Here is a 24,163-nt window from a genome sequence, read left to right as displayed (position 1 = left end):
CCAGCCATCATGGCACGGAGAATACTTTCACGCTTTTCGCTTGAATCGCCAATGCGTGTCAGGAATGATAATTGAAGCATGCCTGGAATCTGAAGTGAGGGTTATTTGAAGAGAATTCGCAGTGATGGATAAAGGCGTACGAGGAGGTACTATGGTAAATGATGGTTAGCTCAGGAGCCCGCGTTTACTGAGAAAGTAGAGCTTACGTGTTTGCAGACACCTATCAAAGATCCGCCAGCGGTCGGACTACGAGAATGTTCTGCATTTAATCGGAGTTCGCCCTCGTGCTGGGGGCTTTGCAGTCATAGGCGGCTGTTTTTGGGGTTCAACTTATCCACGACTGGATGGAACAGATTGCTACCATGATCATGAAAATTATGCAATTCACGAGAACTGAACAATTCCCCGGGCTCTTGGAACTCAGTCTTTTTGGGCAGAGGTTGTTGAACGGATTCATTATAGAAAGGACCATGATCATGCAGATGAGGAGCGAGCCGACCGGTCAGGTGTAATTTCCTGAGCGTACCTTGGCAAATCTTCAAGATGAGGTAAAAGAATTCAATTGCAGAGTCAGGATCAATGATAAAAGATCGCTTGGCTTTGTACGAATACTGACAGGCTTGTAGTCCATCGCATGCTCTAACTTTGTTTCTTCATATTTTACGACGGCATGTTTTCCACTTTGCGCCGCAGGCATAGCAGAATTCGAAGCCACAGCGACATCTGAGATATGAATAGTCAGTCTCTTCTGAAATAAATTGAAATTTATCGACCGACTTACTGCATATGGTTGCATCTAGTCGCCAAACTTCCACACTGAGAACATTGTTGCCGGTTATTCTTCCGCGCATATTCCGAGGAATCATTATTCTCATCCGCAGAATCACCTTGGTGTGCTTTTTGCTTGCACCGAATACAGTTCTCTTGTCCACAAACTTCACACTTGGCAGAATTGTTCCGGATATTCTCTTCCAATATATGTCTTGAGCATGATCTGACCGAACAAGCCGCGAGCTCAGGAAGGCTTTTCGTCCTTGAGTGTTCGTCGGAAAATCCTGCTGTCGTTGTGAGTGGTATACCTCTGCTGCGACCTGATATAGCATATTGCAATATGTTATCTATGTTATTTTGATGCTGGTTCCTTAGGCATTCATCGCAGTAATCGACACACTGGGGGATTTCGTCCAACAAGTGCAAAACAGCTTGTATAGATAGCAAACAGCTGAGTAGTAGCAATAATATAGACATCAAAGTTTCAACTATTGCTTCATCCAGACCGTATGTCACAATGAGATTGACTTGATCTGTTTCTGTTTTGATCCTTTGATTGCGAATCGATAAAAGGTAAACCCACACGTTTGCATAACGCAGATATTCCAGCAGGCGTTTAAGCAGAAAGAACATCTCTGACTTTTTGAACGAAGTTGATTTTAAATCTTTGATAGTATGATTGTCACAGATCAAGGATGTATCTCCAATCTTTAAATGGCCTTGAGGTCTGTGGATAATGGGGACAATAACTTGCCTCGTTTTCAATGATCGGCCGTGGAACAAAGCTGGTACAAGGTAGTTAGGCCGCAAATGGAAATCGATATCTTGTGCGCAGCTTGCCGTCGAAATCAGAACTCATGTCTTTGGATCTCGTGTAAATTAAATGAGGATTATCATTGATTCAGTTCTTAGTGAGCCGAAAGTTTGAATTAATCCACTTATCATGTCTTTCCCACAGGGTATGTCTGGGCTTCCATCTCCTTGGCACTCAAAGGAAGCCTTTGACACGTTTTATCTTTCAGCACATTATATAGCTTTCTACATCTCTATAGGGCGCTAAGTTGATCAAGGTATCTCCGTGATCATCCCTGCATCTTGTGTCCGTGGCCTCGTATTCCTTCGTACTAAGATATCTGGGCGGCCATCCGTGTTGCCGTTCCTAAAACCAAATAAAGCGACCAGGACCCCCTATCCAAATGGTTTTACTGACTTAGAGGTTGAGCTACTCTGACTTGAGTCAATTTTGCCTTCAAAACGTCTTGTCAAGATGCACATTCCCCCATTTTTCTTTCTTTCTTTCGCCTGTGCACAGCCATCTGCAGCGTGGCTTGTCACATACTACGCTACCGAAACAGTCTTGCCTCTCGCGTGGGGAGGCTCAACAATATCCATCACGCCAGTTGTGACGACCGAACCTCTCACCGTCAAGCCAATATCCACATCGACTGACTATAACACCGACTATGCCGGAGGAGGCAACCTAGCTTCTGGCATAATCAACGTCACAACGGAATACTTCATTTTGCCAAATATCACTGGCCTGCCTGTCAGCGCCTTCTACCTCTTCGGAAAACCGGCGGAATCCAACACTGCGAGTCCGACTATTACCACCCATTACTATGCCCCAGTTACCCTGAGCAACCCAACATCGTGCACGAAGACTACATTCACTTACACTGATTCTGTCGATGTTGACCTGCCTGACACTCTGACCGCACAGGCAACGGATTCCAGCCTTGCAACGTACGTCACAACCTATGTATCAACCATTCGTACCGATCTCGGTGGTCAAGCTGTGACTACTTCACGGTGCGACGTGTATCTGAATAGCAAAGCTATCCCTTCGGCGACGATTTTCAATGACAGATTCCTTACCGAGTGTGTCGATCCTCGACGAGCTACATGCAGCGCAGGAGAGAATCAGAAGGCCACTGGCTCGGGAGGATGCAACGGGATATATCCACCAACTGGGGCATCGAACCCTACATCAAAATCTACTGCTGGAGGTGCCGAACAGCCGATTAAGACAGGCGGAGCCTCCATTACAAGGCAATCGATTGCCCCGATAGTGCTTTGGACCTTGGGAATAAGTGTCTGGTTTGTATTGGCTTAATTTGTTCCTGTTGTGTGCTTCTCGGTGTTAGGCACCGGGTTGGTGCGACATAAATGTGGATGCTGTACACAAACCATCCTCGGAACCTTATGGTCCGCTATGCAATTTGTACCAGATCAATAAATTTTACGTCAATATGGAGCTTCCAGACGTAGTGCTAATCTATTTTGTTAAGTATGGTGCATTCTCGAAGATGCTCAACCCTGCCATTGAAGCAGTCAAAATCACCACGATTGTGTGGAGGTGCTTCAACACTACTCGGGCATTTCTGTGGTGCCAAGGTCCATGAACAACAACTCTTCAATATTATGGTGCATAATCATGCCTAACATGCCTGGGCATTCATATATCTATGCTTTATTTGGCTGTACTTGGTGGAATCTTTTAGGGAAACAAGCACCCCTATACATCCTTCCCTCGTTCTCAACTTGCATATTTTTGCGAAAAAAAAAAATACGTCAAATATACCCACTACAATCAGCCAACTAACCCCACAAGATGCATAAACGGTCGGAATGCATGAGGGACCAGACGGCCGTTCTTTCGACCGGATACGAGACAAGGTTAGCCTGGGGAGTTGGCCCGATGGAGCAACGGATGAGAGGGGGAGTCACTCCTGCGAGCAGACAGAAATGATCTCAAAATATGATGCTACAGATTATTAATTCGACCATTCAAGAAGGTAGGTTACGGGTTCGGCGCGCATAGAGGGCCTTGTTCCGTGGGATGATCTGGCCGGAGTTAATAGCTCTGCACATGCATTTTATCTCCGGTTGAAGCCGGGTACGTCACACAAATAATGGATTTGCACTATAAATTGGTATGATTTCCGGGTTGACAGAGTGGCGAATTGCTATTCAATTACCAATCTCTTCTCTCTGGTCCATTGTATCGCGATACACCCGAGAGGCACGATGGCGCCGAAGTATACCAACAAACTCGCCAACCAGCGAGTCCTGATTTTTGGAGGAACCTCAGGAATCGGCTTCGCCGTTGCTGAAGCCGCCTTCGAACACGGCGCCAACCTAGTAATCTCGAGTTCCAACCAAGCCAAGCTCGACAAGACCGTTGCCCGTCTCAAGGAGGCCTACCCGGCTGAATTTGAGAAGCAGACCATCACCACTCTCGTTTGCGACCTCTCCGATGCTGCCAATCTGGACACCAACCTGGAAAAACTCTTTGAAGCTGCTACTGATGGGGGTACCGTCAAACTGAATCACATCGCTACAACTGCAGGTAATGGTCTCAGTCTTCCTAAGCTCGCTGAGCTCACACCCGACGCAATCTACAACGGCATGACCGTCCGCTATATCGCGCCCGCCATGATGGCCAAGTTCATTCCTAAGTACGTCGTGAACTCGCCATCCAGCTCTTTTACAATCACTGGCGGTCTGCGAGGTCAGAAACCAGCCCCAGGCTGGGCCGTGGTTACAAGCTCCTGCTGCGCAGTCGAAGGTCTTGGTCGTGGTCTTGCTTTGGATCTGAAGCCCGTGCGTGTGAACGTGGTGCACCCAGGCGCCGTCAAGACGGAGTTATTTAGCATGTTTCCTGGAGAGCAACTTGAGATCATGTTGAAGATGTTCCGGGATAGTTCTACGACTGGGACCGTTGGCAGGCCGGAGGACCTGGCGGAGAGCTATATCTACCTGATGAAGGATGAGTTTGTAACTGGATCGGTTATTGAGTCGAATGGCGGGGCTTTGTTGAAATAGATTGCATGTTTTAGCCAAATGGCGATCAATTCATCATTGTGTTGAATTCAACAATGAAAGTTGCTGCTTCAACGATTAGAAAGAACGAACGTGGAAGGCCTCAGGCGGGATCAGGCGGGACCATTGAAAGGATGATTAAGAACATTCTTAAGTCCGTTAAATCCGGCCGCCACACTTCAATCCACCGCCTTTGGAAGCCTTGGTTTGACATCTCCGTCGCTGTTGAGCCAACTGGAGCTAGCTGGCTACTAGCAGCCTCCACAGACCTCTCATACGCCTTCAAACCGCGCGCGACTTGCCTCTTCAACTTGACAGGGCCACGAGGGCCATCAACGTTCAAGATGCAAGGATTTAGTAAGTCGTCGCCCCGCGATTACTCGGAAGCAAGAGCTAACATGTTTGCCAGATATGGGACGGTCCGTTATAGAAACCCCCGGGATTCCATGATCAAGCCCCCAAACTGACACGACTTCCAGATATGTCCCCCGGACCAAGAAGGCGTCACATCTGCAAACAAGCTCGCCGGCAAACATCCCCTCGGCGCGCGTGCACGCCACCTCCACACAACAGGCGCCCTAATCGTCCGATTCGAGATGCCCTTCGCGGTATGGTGCACAACCTGTAAACCAAACGAGACAATCATCGGCCAAGGCGTTCGCTTCAATGCCGAAAAAAAGAAAATCGGCAATTACTACTCAACGCCCATCTACAGCTTTCGCATGAAACACACCGCATGTGGAGGATGGATCGATATTCACACCGACCCCAAGAACACGGCTTACGTTGTGGTGGAGGGAGGGAGGAAACGAGATACCGGTGAAGACAAGGAGCTGCAGCCTGGGGAGATCCTTATTCGCGGACACGCGCAGGATCCGGCGGAGAAAGACCCGTTTGCGAAGCTGGAGGGGAAGATAGAGGATAAGCGGCGCGCACAGACGGAGTCTAGTCGGATCTTGGAGTTGCAGCAGCGACAGAGTCGGGATTGGGAGGACCCTTATGAGAAATCGAGGCGGTTGCGGCGCACGTTCCGTGCGGAGCGGAAGGGGTTGGAGAAATTGGAGGCGAATCGGGAGGCTTTAAAGGAGAAGATGAGTTTGGGGATTGATCTGGTTGACGAGACGGAGGAGGATCGTTTGCGAGCTGGGATGGTGGATTTTGGAGATGATCAGTCCTCGGTCGGAGTGGAGGCTGCGCGTGCAACTCGGGTTCGACCTATGTTTGAGACGGTGGACTCAAAGAGCTCCTTGGACGGTGAGAGACGGGATAAGGACAGAAAGAGGTCACAAAGGACACGGACAGCAGATCTTATTGAGCAGCGGAAGGCGTCTCTGCGCAAAGAGTTGAAGGGGAACACACGCGCTGCAGTGGATCCTTTTCTCAAAGATGTGGGAGATTCGCAGGATATCTGGAAACCAGGTGTTAAGAGAAAGAGGCCTTCTTCTACAACAGCGATACCTCGAGCTACTTTGGAGAAGCCGACGAACGCAGAGGCCAAGGAATCGACGGACACAAAGAGTGGCCTGGTTGAACGTGAAGTTTCCTTTGAAAAGGATGTTGAACATTCAAGACCTGCATCAAAAACCCCAACATTGGTGGGATATGATTCCGACACGGAGTAACAGCTTCGGTCATTACGCATTGTACAGTACTTTAATACCCCGGGAAGGCGTTTAGGTCTATCTTGAATCTCAAGACATGCGGCCCTGCGCGTTCATTGCAAATACTATACTCATGTCCTGATCTAAATGGGTATCATTTTCTTACTCGTGCACTCTTGATTCATTTAGCCCAAGGGGCTTTGGTAGGCCCGTCACCCCCTGGTGGTGGCGACTGAGTCTGCGCGCCCGCCCAGGGAGCTCTGGTAGGAGCCATCGGCCCTGGTGGTAGGCGCGAAGTATCAGGGAGCGTTGCAGGTGCCCTTGATGGCTCGGTTGATCTTCCGGTTGCCCACGGCGCTGCCGTTGGCGCGCGAGTGCTGGAGCCCGCTGTGGCCCAAGGAGCTTTGGTGCCGGGTTCTGCGCTTGGTCGCGCCGTAGAAGATGATGGCGGGCCCGCATCTGGTACAACAGGACGTCCTTGCGGGCCAGATGTCGTATGGACAGTGGTTGGAGGCATGACAGCATTAGGGTCACGGTCGAAGCTGAAGAGGGATCCGAAGGGGAAATGCTGCACCACAGGGAATTTGGACAAAACCTCTGCGTTGTACATTTTGATCATTCCCTTGGCGAGTCGTCATTATCAGACACTTCCTCGAAACGACGAAAGAAGAGCGCGGAGGAAAGATTGAAAACTTACTTTGTTGATCTTACCCCAGCCAGCTTGAATTCCAGAGATGTCATAAAGCATCGGGCTGTGCTCCCAGAATGGGCCCTTCTTCACATCGTAGATGAACCCAATTGCCGAGAAGTAGAGGTTCGATCTCCTTTCACGTTCCACAATGTTCAACTTCATAACTGCATTTGTGTTCGGTACATCTGGTAACGAGCCTTCCTCTGGGGTGAGATCGGTGTCTTCAATAGCTGGAGATAATTGAGCCGAGCCAAACACGTATGGGATGAAGGAGTGATCATCAAGGCCCCAGACACCATGAGAGCCTGCTGGCTCAAGTGTGTATGTCTTGATAAGTAATCTGACGAGCTCCAGATACCTGAGTATTCTTGTTAGAAGAGGCGAAGATCTCGGTCCCAGTCTTCAGGTACTTACGGCTCGATCACCCCGAGCACAAGCGCTCTCTCTTCTACCCCAAACTCAGACTGCGGAAACCCGTGTAGTTTCCATATAGCACCAAGGAAAGCCAAAAAGCTCAATTCATGACCTGTGCCATAATCCAGCCTCTGTCCGCTGCCCCAACTTCCGAGGAAGTATGCCTTGAGCTCCGCTTCTGCAGTCACTCCCTGGCCCGTGGACGAGCGCTTGTCCAAAAGCTCCGCCGGCAAGCATTCTCTGAGTAAATCCGACGCTCGACTAGCCAACACCTCATGCCATTTCCGAAAACTAATGTTTCCAAATCTCCGAGGTCCGGTGTGTGGCGGGACCTCTTGTACGATATCTTCAAGCTTCGAGAGCAGTCGTTGTAACTGACGGACAGGCGCGGAGAATTGTACGGCATCGGAGCCCAACGGCCAGGTTTGTATAGTGCCATCAGGGAGTTTTGAAGGGAACATTGCTCGATTTAGCTGCAGTATGAAAGTCATAATGTCCGAATAAGCTTTGGAGGAGAGGAAGGCGGATACGTCTTGCGATTCATGGATCCTCTTCGTGGGTTCAACGAACGTGTGTGGCTCCGAAGCATCCAGCACTGCCAGGACGCGGATCGCCCTCCCATCTGGATTCATTTTGGCTGATTGGGGTTGCGATTTGAAAAAAGCATGCGGGGAGTGGAAGGCGAGTGGGCTGAGGGGAAGAACCTGGTCCTAAACTAAGGCGGGATGACGCCGTGCGGGTGGCAGATCTCCACTCGAGCTTCCGTTCAATTGCACTCCACCATCATCGCTTTGCCAACACGCTTTCCTGCGGCCGCTGACAAGCGCCTTGCTTCTTGCAGGGATGGCGCCCTCCAAGAAGCGGAAGCTGCGCAATTCCACCATTGACTCTGTCAATTTCTTCAATCAGATTAGTGGCTCGAGCGCGCCATCGAGGCGCAATACCACTCACCGCGCGTGGACTACGCCGCGAAACGCGAGACCAGACGTCTTCGACATCCCCGTGACACCACCCCAAAAAAGCAAACCACCCCCGGCTCAAAGTGAACCTCCGCTGACGAGACAATTACGAAGTCGAATTCTTGACCTTTCACCACCTAAGCCTAAGTCTATACCTGAAGACGAGCCTCCTGCGTCGTTATCTTCCGAAGCCGAGGAAGCGAATGAATACCCGGATTCCCAAAATGGTTCCAATAATGAACAGGATCTCAGACTGAATCGTGACTCGCAGCCAGAAGAGGAAAGTGAAGAGGAGGAGGCGCGTCAGGAGGAGGAACAAGCCGAGGAGGAAGGTGTTGACGATGACCCTCTACCTAATCGCGTGAATCTCTGGCCGGATGATTCGGATGATGTCCCTGATGGATCCAGTGACGATGGGGCTGCCAATATCGGCGACCAGCCGACTTCATATCAAAAAGAACCCGAATCTGACGACGTTGAAGTCTTGATCGATAATCTGAGCCGTGTTGACCAAACAACTGGACACACCCATGATGCCAGCGTCGCGGAATCGCCTACCTTTGAAGACGAAGAAAGTGACGAGAATGAGAAATACCACCCGTGGGAAGAATCCGAGGGCGAGGAACAAAGGGCCAAGCAACTCGGAGCGGTTGATCCTAAGCCTGCCATTGCCGACGAGCCTTTGGAGGAGCCTTTCGATGAGCAGCGTTCGGATGACCATCCTGTCAACGAATCATCATATCAAGAGCGCCCCCGTAAAAATGAATTACAAGATCTGAGTCGATGGCTTGCGCAGGAGATAGAGTCATCTCCCCAGGGCCCCCTATGGGAAATTCTTCGCAGGTGCAAACGAGTGTTGCGAACAGTTGCGATCAAACCCATGCCAGAGTGTCTTTCTGGGGCCAACTCCGAGGTTACAGAAATGCGGCAGATTTACTACGACATTATCAACACCTCCGCCTTGCCTTCAGAAACCCGAAAGGAGCTTAGCAATCTCCGAGAGGCGGTCCGTATCGAAGCGACGCGAATCTTCGAGTACGCAGCTGAGGAGGCACCAGAAGAGACTGGCGAAGGTGCTCAGCTGTTAAATCAATTTGAGGCACACGTAGTGGGCCCGTTGATTACTCTAGTCACGTTCGGCTACAGAGCTTACCAGACGTTGGGCTCGCCAGCTTATGGACAGTACGAAGGGATATTGGAATTGCTGATGTGGTGCTGCACTCAGATCTTCAATTACGCGCAGACTTCCTACTTAAGCGGGACGAAAGCCAAGTCGAGGGTCATTCTTCTGCCTCTGAGGCGCATCATCAAGGCTCTTGGGATGGGCAACCTAGATACAAGTGCAGCCTCAAGGCGGGTTTCAAGCAGTCAGCGTCCACGAGCCACCCAGGGTGATATGTCTTATATCCAGGATGATACCATCTTCACGCAATGGACGCAAGTGGCAGACTATGATATACCCCCGTCACAGCGCCCATGGTCTTTGGATGAAGAGCGTGCCCTTCGTGATGGGGTTCGACGATTTTCTGGTAAGTCTCCTCCCTTCGATGTCAGTCCTGGTGCGGTCAAACTAACTCCACTACAGAATATGGCGATCCGATTCCCTTGGTCATGAGTCATTATGGACATCGCTTGCGACGGCGAACTTGTCGGGACCTGAAAGCCAAATTGGACGAGCTGGGCCCGTTGGATTATGATCTGTAGGCGTTGAGGGGATATCGTGGGTATTTTTTTTTTTTTTCACGCGTTTATTTTTGTATCATGTTGCATAGTATACCCTTTAGCGCTCCCATTGACATTTACAATCTTTCTCATGATGACTTACTCCTGTCTCCTTTGCACTTCTCGGTTCGTTGGGCATGGTTCGGATCGGCCGGTTCGGGCTCGGGCATGAATGGAGCGAACCGTGGATACGATTGTTTTGGTCAACAAAGAGGGGCCACGCGTGTTGGATCTCGTTCAGGAGACGCTTTTTCGTGGACGCCAGAACGTGTAGAATAAGACTTTTGATATCAAGAATGGCTGTATCTCTAGCAACATTCTTCGTGATACTCCTGCGTCAACTAAATCTGGGGTTCAAAAGTCTAATATATCACCGTCGTTGGGCACCATTTTTAGGAAACAAGGACCAGTCACTATGGCTGCAACGTGGAAGCGTCATGATAGAACTAGACCCAACAAGATGCGCTGGTATGTTTGAATGCCTAATCCATCAGAATCAAAAAGCGCACTGCACGGTCCTCGGTCCCCCAAGATGGTTAGCTAAAAGGGACAAGCGCGAGCGCATGGAGCAGTGACGATCGCCCCCCTCCTCCTCCTCCTCCTCCTCCTCCATCGACACCGCTTTCACTTTTCCCGCTTTCTCCTTTTTCCCTTCAAACTAACCTTTCGTCAAGTCTTCCTTGCGCAGTTCGCGACTATCGTATTTGGTTCTCTTCTGGCGGTCGCAATTTCTGGTCGATTGTCAGGATCGTACTGAGAATCGACCCTAATATTCTCCGTCGGACGAAACCCCTGAAAGCTTCCAGATCAAATCTACGCCAGTGAGTACCATGGACTCCCCTCTACCTGCATTGTTATACATGCTTCACTCTGAGCATTCTGCTTGTTGAATGAAGCTTGTCTCATGCATTCCCTTCCCTGCAATCCTTCTGTTTGGAGAACAATGGCTGTCGGTGGTTCGTGGCCTTGACTTTGTGATTATAGCAAGCTTCGGAGCTTGACTTGCTTGCCCCGTATAGCTTTGGGATGTTTAACCTTGGTCGCCAGTTGTATCCTGGCTGGCCAATTTCATTTGGCGATGCTCATTGCTATACTCTGCTTTTTCTACACATACTAATCGGCTTCTTTCCCACTTAGCCTCCGATTTTGTACATTTTGAAACTTCCCGTTTACGCAACTTCCTCGGCTCAATTTCACGCGATCTCTACAACCTCCCCACCCATTGATTAATATGGCGTCGACGGAAGAGCCTGCACCTATTCACTCCGACGCCGACGTCGAGATGGCGCCGCCAGCCACCCCCGTGGACTCGACTGTGCTTTCGGGAAGCGAGGATATTGGCAAATATAGCCCCGAGGCATCCAAGGAGAACACCCCGGCGTCTCCAGCCAAGTCCACCACCAGTCCTGCGGCAGCAACTAAGCGTCCAACCTCGAGCTCTACAACTGCGGCCAAACGGCCTACCTCGTCCTCCACCGCATCCAAGACCGCAAGCTCAACCACTCGGACGAGCACTACATCGAGCACGTTGAACAAGCCCCCTACCCGGCCCTCGACCGGCACCACCGCTACACGCAGACCGCTAAGCACTTCTACAACTGCTTCTCATAGGTCTCGTCCGTCGATCAGCAGCTCTGCTGACGAGAAGCCTCGGTCCGTTGCCAGCTCCGGGGACGAGAAGCGTGGTATCCCGGGGACCGCCAAACGCATGTCGATTGCTGGCACCGCTTCTACCCGAGCCCCATTGAAGTCTTCCTCGACTCTTGATCGCCGATCCAGCGTCGCTAGCTCTACATTGGAGAGAAAGACGGCCGCCTCCACCACCTCTCGAACCGCTACCTCTACTTCCGCAAGCAAGCCTGTGGGCAAGCTGACATCCTCGACCACATCCACTACTCGACCGACTACTTCAACAACCGCAACCCGGACACCGACTCGCCCGACTTCTTCGACTACCGCCTCGCGGAGTGTGGCCTCCTCAGCTACCGACCCGAAGAAACGTCTGAGCACTGTGGGTAGCACCGTTGCCCGAAGCTCCGAGAGCGCTGAGAAGCTGCAGGCGCTGCAAACAAAGCTTTCAGAGAGTGAAGAGACTGTCGCCAGTCTGAGGGCAGAGCTCGATACTGTCAACGAGAAGCTGAGCCAGCTCTCGATTGCAGGAGAGGAGAGCACCAAGGATGGCGATGCAACCGAATCTGTTCGTGCGGAGCACGCTGCAGAGCTTGAGAAGCTGACTTCGGCTCATGCTGAGGCGCTTCAATCTCTGCAGACTCGTCTGGAGGAGGCTGAGACTCAACGCACGGATCTTGAAGAGAAGTTCCAAAAAGACCTTGAGGAGGCCAAGCAACCTGCTAGCACCAAGGGCGAGGAGGAGCTTGATGCGGTAGTTAAGCTGAATGAGAGTCTTAAAGCTCAGCTAGAGGAGCTGGAGAAGGGCCATGAGAAGGACGTCGCAGAGCACAAGGCTGCCACGGCTTCGTTCGAGGAGCAGATCAGCACGCTCCAGGCCGACCTCGAAGCTCAGAGGGCATCCTTGGAGGAAGAGAAGGCCATGGCTATCGACAGTCTTCGGAGAGAGATACAAGGGGGCGACCAGGTCATGAATGAGCTCAAGGCTGCGCTTCAGAAACTGTCGGACACCAAGGACGAAGAGATCAACGCCGAGAAGGAGGCTGCCAAGGAGTTGCGGAGCCAGATTGCCTCGCTCGAGGCCAAGCTTGCCGAAGCTGAGTCTGCCACTCATCAGAGCTCGGAAGAGACCTCTACTTCGCTTGCGGAGAAGGACAAGGAAATCACCGAGCTCAAGCAGGCCATGGAAAAGCTTCAAGGAGAGCTCGAGTCGTCGCGGGATGGTGCTGCCACCGAACATGCTGCCCAGGTGAAGGATCTCGAGTCCACTCACGAAGCTGCGATCGCTACCTTGAAGGCTGAGCATGAGACTGCGTTAAGCTCCCTGTCGGCCTCCCATGCTGAAGAGCTCTCTGCTACCAAGGCTGCTGCTGAATCGACTGGTTCTGAGCACTCGCAGCAGCTTCAGGAGCTTCGCGATTCGCTCGAGTCTGCCAAGTCGGCCGCTCAGGAAGAACAGAACCGTGCTATCTCTGAACTTAAGACCGCCCATGATGTCGAGCTGAATTCTCTCCAGGAGAAGCTTGAGGCCTCGGAGAAGGCCCTCGAGGAAACCCGTCACACCCTGGAAGAGGGCAAGGCCTCTGCCCAGGAGGATGCCGTCCATGAGATTGATGATCTTCATCACAAGGTTGAAACCCTGGAAACCCAGTTGTCGACCACCACCAATGAGATCAAGGCCCTGCAGCAGGATATGCAAAGCAAGCAGGCCGAGGCTGAGCAGTTGTACCACAACCTGAAGAACCTCGAGAGCGAAGCCAAGTCCAAAGAAGTTCAGCAAGAGACACTGCTAAAGCAGCAGGAAGCCAAGCTGAAGGACTTGGAGGAGAAGGCTGCTGAGGCAACTCGCCTTCTCGAGGAGCACAAGTCTCTGGCCGAAACTGCTTCTGACAATCACTCCCAGGATCTTGAGACCCTGAAGGCTGGACACGCTGCTGAGCTTGAACGCATTCAACAGGAAGCTGCGGGATCTCACAGCAGCGCATTGAGTCAGCTTCAACAGAAACATGATGAGCTTTCCGCCAAGAATCGCGATCTGGAGTCAAGCCATGCTTCCCAGGTTGAGTCTCTGCAGGCCGAGCTGAAGTCTACCCTGGAACGCCACACTGCAGAGATCGCTTCTCACACCGAGTCTCGAGAGCTCCAGCTCTCTGAACTGCAGAACCAATCTGAACAGACCAAGGCTAAGCTGCAGGCTGAGCTCGAGGCGTTGCAAGCATCCAGCTTGGCTGACAAGGACACTCACGTCAAGGAAATTGCCGACCTCCAGAAGGGTTTCGAGGAGACCAAGGCCAAGTTCCAAGCCGAGCTTGAGACTTCCCAGGCTTCCAAGGCCGCCAATGCCGATGCTGAGCATGGGAAGGCCATCGAGGAACTTCTCACTCTGCAGGAGGCCAAGATCTCCGGCCTCAGGGAGGAACTTGAAGCATCCAACAAGGCCAAGCTTGAGGAACTCCAGAAGTCACACGATACTGTCCTTGCCAATGTCAACGAGCAGCTCGCCAAGGCCAATGCCGCCGCTCAGGATACCTCTGTTGTTGACAGCTTGAAGGTTATCATCGCTGAACTCGAGCAGAAACTGGCCAATTCCGTAGAGGCTCATGCTGCAGTCCAGGATTCGGCAGCCACCGCTTCGCGGGAGCTTCAGGAAAAACACACTGCAGAGCTTTCACGCATCCAGGCTGAGCACGCTGCGCTCTCGGACAAGCACCAGGCGGCCGTCGCCCAGGTGGAGGACCTTCAACGGTCCGCCACTGCCGCGGCAAGCGGTAGCCAGTCCCAACTGGAAGGTATCCAGAAGGAGCTTGCTCTTTCTCAGCAGGAGATTACCTCTCTGAAGGAAAAGCACACTGCCACCTGCCAGGAGCTGGAGGAGCTCCGGGTTTATAATAAGACCATGGAGGAAAAGCTCGCTGCTGGTGAGCAAGACTTCAATGATCAGATCGACAAGAACATGCAACTTCTTAACCAACTGGGCGAGGTCGACAATAACATTTCCGCCAGTCGCAAGCGCGTACGCGAGCTCGAGGCTGAGCTGGCCGCTCTGAAGGCTGACAACGACAAGAGCACCACTTCCGGTCTGGCTGCAAGTCGATGGGCATCGGCAGATGAGGGCAGTGAGGGAGCTGTAGGGGGAGGTCCAGCCGCAGCGGAAGGTGAGGACCTTGGTTCATCCATTGAGGGAACGGTGGGAGATCCCCGTTTGAAGTCCTACTCCTCGGATTTGCCCGATTTTCATCCATTTACTTGAAGATGAGGCCAAACAAAGATTTTCGTACAAAATAGCTAATTGCTCTCGTCCGTAGATGGCAAGCATTCAGGAACAGCTTAAGCACATCCGCTCCGCGAACGATGAGTGGTACGATGAGCACCGCAGGTTAGTCCCCGATTCGCGTTATTGGATTAATCCCCCTTGCATACTGAGGAATGTACATCCACTAACCATCGCTATGCAGGCTTATCGGTGAACTGGCCCAACTTTCTCGCCGAGCTACACCCAGTCCTCCCAGCGCTTCGTCGACCCCGCACCCCGAAACCTCAGCATCGGCTCCTGACTCTGAAAATAGCCGCGGTCGACTTGAAGAGGTCCCCGCGGCTCGGTAGTGACATGTGTTTGCCAGTGTGCCACCCTTTTTTAGTGCTTGGGGTTGTTGCATGAATTTCCTTTGTTGGATCCTGTTTCGCTCGTTTCGTGTCGTTGCTTCGTTTGTGATATGTAATAGGACCCAGGATACCCTCCCTGCTCTTGTTTGTTTATGTCTGGCCTGGTTTTGCCTGGCTTGTTCATGTTTAATACGTTTATATTGTTTAATGCCATTTTTGGTCCACCTCAGCCTACCGGGATATCATTGTTAGTCTTCTAGAAGGAACTTTTTCTGGAGTAAGGCAGCGAGTGAGAAAATTGATGAGGAAGGTAATCATAGAGTGTCCACTGCCATTTGAAACACATATTCATCGCATCTCAGGAATACGGCATGGCCGCTAGAACTTTCTTTCCAACGAGCCATTCGAAAAGTACTCATGCCGTCCACTGTATGACCAAAGCCTTAGTGTGCTACCTCATGGCGGAGGCGTCCAGCAGCATCATGTTGCTCATCCCACGAGACCAAATCCGCCTCCGGAACCCTAACAATCTTATGCGTAACAGCTCCATCATCGTACTTGACTATAGTCTGCCTATACTCGTATCCCTTCCACTTGGGGATCAAGGAAATCCAGAAGTAATAGTAAATACCACAAAGCGACAACCTGTGTACTTTATCAGCCGCTGAAAGAATATGATGGACCAAAGCGAGGCGAGGGGATGAGGATCACTTACAACCCGATGCTAACCACCAAATACGTTCCATACCAGAAACTGACATCTCCACCATCTGCGCCTCCGGTGGGTGGGTACCAAGGTGCAACGAGCATGTAGGCATTTGCTAGGAGGCTGAAGCCCACGGCGATACCCCATGCTTTGTAGTCTGGCGGTGGCAGGCCAAGTGCCTTTCGACGTTGTCGGAGAAGTAAAAGGCCGATGGCGATTAGGAAGCTGAAGATGTTGGATGGGTAGACGGCAAGGTCGACCACTGTTTTAATTGTGGGTGTTAGATTGTCTTTTGAGTGCTGGGATTGAGGTTGTACGAACCGAAATTAAACGCGTCTCCAGCAGGGGGTCCGATAATCATGATAACTGTGAGTGCCCATTGTAGTGTGTAGGGGCCAATTGGGGTTCCAAAGGGTTTCGTGGAGGTCCAGAACTTGGGCCATGGAAGCAGACCTTGTCTAGGGAAATGGTCAGCTCATTGTGTGCCATGGAGAAAGAGCAATAAAGGGAACTAGGAGCCAGCAGTTTACCTTCCCGTTTCTCGAAGCATACGTGAGTAATTTATCATCACTGCGATCAAGTTTCCGAATGCACTGATGCAGATAAGAACGCTCAACCCACGAGCAGCCTTGGTTGTACCAAATACTTTCTCGAAGAAGATGCTGGCTGCAATCTGCTTGGACGCTAGGATTTCTTCCCTCGATGCGGCGGAGAAATACGCGACGTTGACCAGGATATATAGGATGGTGACGATGATGAGTGAGAGCGGAGCACTCCAGCGAAGTTTTTTCACGGGGTTCTATGTTATAGGCGTTAGTATCACGTCGAATGAGAGTCTGTGGAAAGAGTTTGTCTCGAACCTTTATCTCATTGGCAAGACCAAAGACATTTTGATAGCCAGCATAGGAGAAGATCAGCTTGATCATGGCGTTTGTTGCTCCATAAGCACTTGCGTCTGATGTGCCTTCCCATGGATTCCGCCAGTTGATCTTGGGATCCGCCACTTTGGTATGTCCACCCAGGACGACAAGCCCGGCGATTGAAATTCTAGACAAGACAATATAAGCATGCGCAATTGATCATGGGATCACCCGGTTTTTCGAACGTACAGCAGCAAGGTCAGAACCTTGACAACACCAAACCAAACGACAAACCTCAATGACCATTTGGTGTTTGCGGCAACCACTGTATCTCTCAGCATGTCAACTCCAAATTGCCTCTGGAATGATCACTAACCAATCAATGCAAGCGTGTATACCGCAACGGCAACTCCCTTCAACTGCCAATTTGTATAGGACACCCCACCGATTGCGAATGCATATTCCGCAAAAACGACTGCATTGCTGCTGGCAAAGGAAAATATAACATGCTTCATCGCAAAGACCGTCGGGAAGAGATACTTTGGTTTCAGGTATGCCTGTTCCAGGTAGACGACTTCAGATCCAGACCTGCTGGGGAAGTAGGCCGTGTACTCCAGGTATAAAGCCTGACTACACTGGGCTATCAAATATCCGATGAACCAGTATATCATAGTAAGTCCAACGGATCCGACGCCCTTGAGGATTGTAGCCGCTTGGGGTTGCGTCAGTAGAGTGGGCTAGATTGGAACCAGGATACGAAAAGATATGGTCCACTTACGTGTTGAGAAAATACCAGTTCCGACCATTTGGTTGATATTCAAACAGAATCCGACTATAACATCAACCGAGTATCCCAGAGGCGAAGTTGTTTCCACGGGTGCGCCACTTGCATCTTGATATGTCACTGTAGACGAGTTCAAGCCTTCGGCTGCCGTGTATTCCGTGCTTCCTTCTCGAATAACATAGTCGTCCGACCCTGAAGCTGAATGCGCAACCGCATTGGCTGTCTTCTCCTTATCATCCCAGGATGTCATTTTTACTCCAGAGACACGCAATGTATGACCTTAGCAGGTATTCTTTGCGGAGGGAATGTCCAAGAGAGAAATTTTGAGCACGACTGAATGCTTGCTGGTACCGAGAATTGCACCAGGGATGCTTATAGATCTTCCACTTGACTAGAATTCTCCATGCCTATATATACTAATTCCCCTCCCTCGTGGGTGAAATATCAACTGGGTTGCCGTTTTCTTGCTTCATTCGCAGATTTAAGCACGTCATATGGGGTAAGGACGGAACAACCACCCACTTTTCTCGCATTACTAGCCATATCAATGCGCTATCTGCTCTAAATAAACTATCCCATAGGCCAATACAAGGTAGTTTCATGCATCACGACATCTGTTCCCACAGTTCAGCCATGGGAGATGTGCCAAAGTACCCAAGTACCGTCCACGTTGGTTGGGCTTTACTTGGACCTTCGGGTCTGCATAAACAAACATTCAAATTCGAAAACTTCCTCACTCACATGAATTATTTGAAAATTAATGACAATTGACAGAAACTTCTATCCTTTTATTTTTCCCCCTTCAACCTGCATTGTATTTGAATTTGATATGTTCTCTCATCGAGTCGCGCTTGTTGCGCCCCAGACCCCTCAATTCGTCATCGAGGCCAAAATCATGCTCATAAGCTAGAAAGAAAGATGCAAGAGGAGCCACTTCCACTAGCTCATTAAACTCTCGCTACCCCTGCAACAATTTTGCGTTAATGGGACACAGTGGCAGCGTACAGACTAAACATAAATCGAATTAGTCGGCCCGTCCAGACCAGCCACTAGGCTTGGCAGCCTTTAAAGGCGTGCAAGAGTGGAAAATAAAGATTTTAAGAACTTTAAAACATTTATATCTTCAATGGTGTTCAATTTGCGGAATCTCTGTCACTTTTACTACCTAGGCCTGCCTCTGATTTCGGCATACAGTTCACTTAGACTTTGCTGTCACCTCTTCCGTCATGATCATGAATCTTCAGCGTCTTGAGATCGATTCCAGCCAGAGTTCGGACCTGTGAGTTACTATTTAGCAGTCCGATAATCAAGCATTATTGAGGGTGTGGAGGTCTTACGTTGACAGCCATGATGTGTCGCTGCTCCGGTACTTCAGATTTACCATACACACTGGTACCACAGTTGGCGCAAAAGTAGTGCGGGACATTTTTGGACGCAAAACGATACTCCTGAGCTCATGGTTAGTGTAATATCTCCTATACATCCATCTGTTCAGCAGACCTTGACGGCATCGTCGGCGTGGTGGAAAGTGACATCAGCGACCTTGGGGTAAACCATCAAATAGCCGTTGATGTGACAGATCGAGCCTGGGAAAAAATGAGTCTATTAGTCCTTGAGTAGATACCAGAAATATTTCCATGTTTTTCATGTTCTTACAGTTGCATTGCATCACAGTCTGCTCCGAGATTGGTGGTGATATCCGCACCGTATACTTGACTTGGCCACAGTGGCAGCTACCGTCATAGCTTTGCAGGTTCTCCATGTTGCCAACTTATCAAGGTGATATTATCGACTGCGATAAAAGATGAGATTTTTTATTCGATCTTGAGTTCTACTGATTTGGTGGGGTCATCGGCTTATAAGTTAGCGGTGATGTCCAACTCGTATTCGCTGAGTCAATGACTGCTAGCCAATGGTTCACCCAACAGTCCTCACTGTTCTCAACAGAATGCATTCACTGGCTTATCTTGGCTGCCTCAATGCCGAGGTATTCGCTCCTTGGACTTGCTCTTGGTTGAATTACTTTCAGATCGTTCTGGTGTTTGTTTATTGTTGTTGTTCTTGAACGTGTGTCGGAGTTGAATTAAATATGTCTGTGATTGGTATATAAAATGCGAAGTAGATTCATCGAGATCATTCCTTGACCTGTTCTCTCATTTAGTCCATGTCATACCTCTGTCTGTGCAAAGGGTGCCCCTTAAAGAATAGTGCACGGAATGGTCCCAGGAGCTTTTGTTTTCGAGCTCGCTTTCTTTCTCGAGTTGCGCGTTGCATCTCTCCGTAGACAGACGGTGTCATAATCAGAGAAGACGGCCGAGGACAAGTTATGAACGGTGGTTGAACCTCAAGATTATCCTTCTCATTGTCGACACCCGTTTTGGGCTGATCTATAGCGTTCGATCCCCTTTCCCGACTGCAAGAGACCGGCTCCAAAGCTGGTATCTGTGACGATAGTTCGGACGATGTTTGAAAAGGACCTTGGCGGTGCTCGAGGGACAGTGCTTCGCCAGACCTTGAGTATGATTCTGGCATAGTCTCTGTCTCTTCAATGTGGCCGTCCATTCCCATATTCATCTCAAATCTCCTCTTCGGACCGAGAGTACCCGACGATGTGAAGTCTTCGCAAAAAGCAGCATAGGAGCGACGCACGCGAAGTTCCCGTTCTACCTCGGGGTTCAATATTGGACTTTTCTCCTCGACAATCTCATCAATTGTTCTGAAGGTCCTCTTTCGTTCCTTGTCGAAAGAGGCAGTGCCTGGATCTGTGCTTTCTTTCTCTGAATCAGGGTCCTCCGTTTCCGCATTGATAGTGTTGATCAGCTCCTTGAGATTTTGCTCGCTAAGCTCATTCCCCCGAACGGTGTCTGTCATGGATGATCGCGAAATTCTTTTTGAAACCCATCGCGTCAGTTGAGTCACTGTCTTCTTCCGACGAAGTTGGCGAGGGGTGGGGGTGGATGGATTGATAGGCTGTGGAGAAAGATGTGTTGCTGGAATGGATAGACTTATCGTCGCTAGTAACAGGTAATTCAGGCATATTGTAGGATTGCTCTTCGAATCTGGAGAGAGCCGGTGTGTAGATAGGTGAACCAGGACGGTGGGAGCATAGAAAGTGGAAGTAGACAAATCAGACCATCCCTGTGGATATCAGAAGGTCAATGGTTGCTTTGAATGCCAGCTGGGTATCTGACATACTTGGTCCAAGTCAGCTGGGGCTGGAATAGACTTCTAGCCAGATTTTTCAAAGGAAAAGCAAGCTATACCCACATCGTGGCCCAATATTTGCACAAAGGGTATTCATGCACGCAACCTCCAGGTCCATCCGCAAATCCGAAGTATATGTAGAACAGGGCCGAGTCGGAAGATACACAGTAGTAGTAGGGTCGACACCCGGGATTTATTAAGGACAAGAATGTGATCCTGCCGCGATGCGGCTAGGCAACGGTGCTTTACCTAGGCGATCACAAGCTTCGCGAGCACTCCTCTTTTTGCCATTTTGATTCCTTGGAGGAGTACCACTGCAGCAAGCCACCTGCACGATATGACTAGGGCGTGCAGCGTGCACAATTATTGCTGTCTTCCCAGGAAACGGGCGCGCAACGGAAGAGTTATAACTATTGTAAAATCCGATATAGAATTCTGAGCAATAGTATCTCATCCCATCAAATTATGGGCTAGTATGATCAAGGATAACAATGGCTGACTGGAAGATCTCAGAATTGAATCGCGTAGGTGCAGGTGATCTTATCGCCTGGTGAGACACTCCAAAGAGGAGTGAGACACTATGACCGCGCCCCGCCAACCGCCACCTACGAAGCCTGACTGATAACTTGACTGGTCTGAGACAAGGTCGTCCAATATCAACGCAGAGAGCAGGTTACTAACGCATCCTCGCCTGTCCTGGTAGGATCGGGCTTGCTGATGCCAAGAAGGTGTTTTCTTTGATGATCTACAAACGGTGGACTAGTCAGCCTGGGGTCAGATCTGACCCATGCAATTAGGCATGTACTGCACTCCATGAAAGTGAACTGCGACTGTCAAATACAGTATTTCAACAGGATGACTTGGATATATATAGGATATCATTATAAAATTACAGGTTGCAGCAATGATTCAGCCAGACAACCCGTCTCTCCCGAGGCCCCAGCGGCCAACCTCACGCATGGCTTCGTCACGGCCTTCGACCAATCGGCCGTTGGCATTGGAGGGGTTATCCTCGCCCAACACGCCCGCAACGCACTGCCAGCCTGTGCGGCCACCTCCCCAGCGGAGGACCTCGTTCTTATATCGTTCGCCTGCGGCGCGATCGACGGCAGCTCTTCCAGATAGGAAGACATCCTGCCAGATCTTGTTGGCGATCGCCCGATCGAAGATATAGCTGTAGTATGTAGCACCATAGCCGTACAAGTGGCCGAAAAAGCCTTGCCAGGAAGTTCGGGGCCGGATATCATCCGGGTCAGGCAGGCTGGAATACTGATTGAACACCTTGTGGTAGATATCGGTAGTATCAATGCCCTTAGCTGCCTGATCACAGGGGGTCGAGTGGTAAGCCTGGTCGACTAGAGCCATGAGAATCTGCGCTTCATTCTCAACGGCTCCGTAGATCGATCCATGGGCATTGCGGTCTTGTTCCATGCTACGCATCATGCTCTCTGACAGAGGCTCATTGGTCTTCCAGTGCCGAGCGTAGAGCGAAAGAACTTCCGGTGCAGTAGCAAAGCTCTCCATCAGCACGGAAGGAAGCTCGGCAAAGTCGGTCGAGCATCGAGTGCCGGAAATTGACTGGAGGGGAGTCTGGCCCAGAATCGAATGAACAGCGTGACCCATCTCGTGGAAGAGGGTGCGCACGCTTTGCTCACTCAGAAGTGTCGGCCGACCAGATCCATTTGTGACGGGTTCCTGGAAATCGCACACGAGAGCAATGGTCGGCAGTTGGCGCAGAGTGTTCGTCTGCGGGTCAACTGCAGTGGCCATTCCATCATTCGGGTGAACAGACTGATCCATCGAAGCGCATTCCGCAACCTCATCGGCTAATATCTCACGCGAACAGCGCAGGGTAAAATGGGCAGGGTTCGGGTGCTTGCCCGGTCGAGAGAACAAATCACAGTAAACAACTGCAATATGCTGCTCGGCCTCGTTGACCACATCCAACCGGCGGACATCTGGATGCCAGGTCTCCCCAGGAGCTGCCTCCTGAGGTACCAGCCGGACACCGTAGAGGCGATCGAAGAGTCGGGACAGACCTTGGATGACTGTGCCTAGAGAGAAGAACTCCGGGACGGCGCTCAACTCACGCGAGCGGCGGGCCTGAGAGTACTCCATCACACGCTTGTGGACATAATAAGCATGATCCCATGGCTGCAGCGAGCTGCCCTTCATTTGCTGCAACTGAGACAGCTCTTCGCTAACAAGCCCTCGGTTGCTCGAGATCAGTGACGTCAGGAAGTTAGAGACTGCCTCGGGTGTCTTGGCCATCTTATCGCTCAGAGTCATATCGGCGAAGCTGTTGTAACCCGAGAGTTGTGCCAGCTCGGATCTCTTCATCAAAAGTTTCTCCAATCGGTGAATTTGGCGAGAGCTGGACGTTCGAGTCGCGAGATATACTTCCTTCCGAACGGACTCATCTCGTACAGATCGTAGCACAAGCCGAGGGACTATCCCCGCAGTTGGCACTGGGGCCTTATTATTCCACTTCTTAATCCGCTGGACCATCAACGGGTCCAACCCTTGGAGGCTATTCGCATTGAAAACCACCTGAGACTTGGCTGGCTCCGCGCCACCAAAGAAATCTGAGCCGACCTGGCTGATATCATTAGACAGATTCACGAATCTCTGCCTTTCGCTCGGCGGCATATGAATGGCCGAGTTTGTGAAATCCTTCATGAGAATCTGTGCCACGATTGTCTCCGCCTCGGTCCAGTGCGAAGTCACCTCAGGATTCGCGATAGCCTTTCTCAACTGGTCATGAAGACCTGTAGTCGTGTTAAGAACATTCATGTACTCGAACATGAGCGCGTACGCCTGCGTCGCTGCTTCTTGGATCCGGGGATCGGAATGGATCGTTCGAATGAAGTCTGAAAGGTCGATCACACGACACAAAAGGTCGCTTAGCCGATCAAGATTCCGTGCCAAGGCCCGATATTCGTCCAAAGTAGACGCTTGCAAAACCTTCGCCACAATCGCCTGGCATTTCTGCAGCGAGACATTGGCAAATGTGCGGAAGCCATCTGGACTTGTCAAGTATTGGTTCTGAACCAACCCTGCCCGCTTGGAAGCTGTGCTGCGCTTGTATGAGAACTCCTTCCAGAACTGCTGCGAGTCGAACACACGGCGTAAAGTCTCATCGTCGACATTCTTTCTCGGAGTGCGATTATCTGCTGGAACGTAGTCGGCGTTAAGTCTGGGGGCTTGCGACGCGGCGGTTTCGAAGGCTCGTAATTGTCGTCGTGAAAGACATTTGCGGCACGTCCACGACCGGCGCCCGAGAGGGCGGAGCATGGTAGAAGCTGTATAGATAATTGAAAAGAGATAGTATTGAAACAGAACAAGGCCACCAATGCACAAAAATCCACAACAACCTGGAGTAGCGAATGCGGAGTTG

At 50.7% G+C, this 24,163-nt stretch overlaps 10 protein-coding genes across 10 annotated transcripts; 5 read left to right on the top strand and 5 right to left on the bottom strand.

Moving 5' to 3' along the window:
* Positions 1-2,038: 2,038 nt before the first annotated feature.
* On the top strand, positions 2,039-2,884 carry N7458_002380 (uncharacterized protein; the record flags this gene model as incomplete). The annotated part of the gene is made up of 1 exon (XM_056905763.1): positions 2,039-2,884. One exon carries the CDS (start codon positions 2,039-2,041, stop codon positions 2,882-2,884), a length of 846 nt encoding a protein of 281 aa, XP_056769870.1.
* Positions 2,885-3,798: 914 nt separating this feature from the next.
* N7458_002379 (oxidoreductase, short chain dehydrogenase/reductase family) lies at positions 3,799-4,596 on the top strand (the record flags this gene model as incomplete). Its single annotated transcript, XM_056905762.1, has 1 exon — positions 3,799-4,596. The coding sequence occupies one exon, from the start codon at positions 3,799-3,801 to the stop codon at positions 4,594-4,596; it is 798 nt and encodes a 265-aa protein (XP_056769869.1).
* Positions 4,597-4,649: 53 nt separating this feature from the next.
* N7458_002378 (Saf4/Yju2 family protein) lies at positions 4,650-6,215 on the top strand (the record flags this gene model as incomplete). Its single annotated transcript, XM_056905761.1, has 3 exons — positions 4,650-4,950; positions 5,003-5,016; positions 5,073-6,215. The coding sequence occupies 3 exons, from the start codon at positions 4,650-4,652 to the stop codon at positions 6,213-6,215; spliced, it is 1,458 nt and encodes a 485-aa protein (XP_056769868.1).
* Positions 6,216-6,375: 160 nt separating this feature from the next.
* N7458_002377 (serine/threonine-protein phosphatase 2A activator) lies at positions 6,376-7,931 on the bottom strand (the record flags this gene model as incomplete). Its single annotated transcript, XM_056905760.1, has 3 exons — positions 6,376-6,816; positions 6,892-7,243; positions 7,300-7,931. 3 exons carry the CDS (start codon positions 7,929-7,931, stop codon positions 6,376-6,378), a joined length of 1,425 nt encoding a protein of 474 aa, XP_056769867.1.
* Positions 7,932-8,482: 551 nt separating this feature from the next.
* N7458_002376 (uncharacterized protein) lies at positions 8,483-9,873 on the top strand (the record flags this gene model as incomplete). Its single annotated transcript, XM_056905759.1, has 2 exons — positions 8,483-8,485; positions 8,539-9,873. 2 exons carry the CDS (start codon positions 8,483-8,485, stop codon positions 9,871-9,873), a joined length of 1,338 nt encoding a protein of 445 aa, XP_056769866.1.
* A 1,338-nt stretch (positions 9,874-11,211) lies between these two features.
* N7458_002375 (M protein repeat protein) lies at positions 11,212-15,212 on the top strand (the record flags this gene model as incomplete). The annotated part of the gene is made up of 3 exons (XM_056905758.1): positions 11,212-14,796; positions 14,915-14,985; positions 15,065-15,212. The coding sequence occupies 3 exons, from the start codon at positions 11,212-11,214 to the stop codon at positions 15,210-15,212; spliced, it is 3,804 nt and encodes a 1,267-aa protein (XP_056769865.1).
* A 443-nt stretch (positions 15,213-15,655) lies between these two features.
* N7458_002374 (uncharacterized protein) lies at positions 15,656-17,812 on the bottom strand (the record flags this gene model as incomplete). The annotated part of the gene is made up of 8 exons (XM_056905757.1): positions 15,656-15,857; positions 15,928-16,180; positions 16,240-16,376; positions 16,449-16,717; positions 16,779-16,965; positions 17,028-17,103; positions 17,155-17,490; positions 17,557-17,812. 8 exons carry the CDS (start codon positions 17,810-17,812, stop codon positions 15,656-15,658), a joined length of 1,716 nt encoding a protein of 571 aa, XP_056769864.1.
* A 949-nt stretch (positions 17,813-18,761) lies between these two features.
* N7458_002373 (GFA family protein) lies at positions 18,762-19,324 on the bottom strand (the record flags this gene model as incomplete). The annotated part of the gene is made up of 4 exons (XM_056905756.1): positions 18,762-18,839; positions 18,900-19,010; positions 19,063-19,148; positions 19,219-19,324. 4 exons carry the CDS (start codon positions 19,322-19,324, stop codon positions 18,762-18,764), a joined length of 381 nt encoding a protein of 126 aa, XP_056769863.1.
* Positions 19,325-19,719: 395 nt separating this feature from the next.
* Positions 19,720-20,433, bottom strand: N7458_002372 (uncharacterized protein; the record flags this gene model as incomplete). The annotated part of the gene is made up of 1 exon (XM_056905755.1): positions 19,720-20,433. One exon carries the CDS (start codon positions 20,431-20,433, stop codon positions 19,720-19,722), a length of 714 nt encoding a protein of 237 aa, XP_056769862.1.
* A 1,242-nt stretch (positions 20,434-21,675) lies between these two features.
* N7458_002371 (mitochondrial intermediate peptidase) lies at positions 21,676-24,060 on the bottom strand (the record flags this gene model as incomplete). The annotated part of the gene is made up of 1 exon (XM_056905754.1): positions 21,676-24,060. One exon carries the CDS (start codon positions 24,058-24,060, stop codon positions 21,676-21,678), a length of 2,385 nt encoding a protein of 794 aa, XP_056769861.1.
* Positions 24,061-24,163: the final 103 nt, after the last annotated feature.

Source organism: Penicillium daleae, assembly GCF_028827525.1.
Source record: "Penicillium daleae strain IBT 16125 chromosome Unknown utg000002l_segment0_segment0, whole genome shotgun sequence".
In the NCBI taxonomy this organism is placed as follows: Eukaryota; Fungi; Ascomycota; class Eurotiomycetes; order Eurotiales; family Aspergillaceae; genus Penicillium; species Penicillium daleae.
This window is presented reverse-complemented; position numbering and strand designations above follow the sequence as displayed.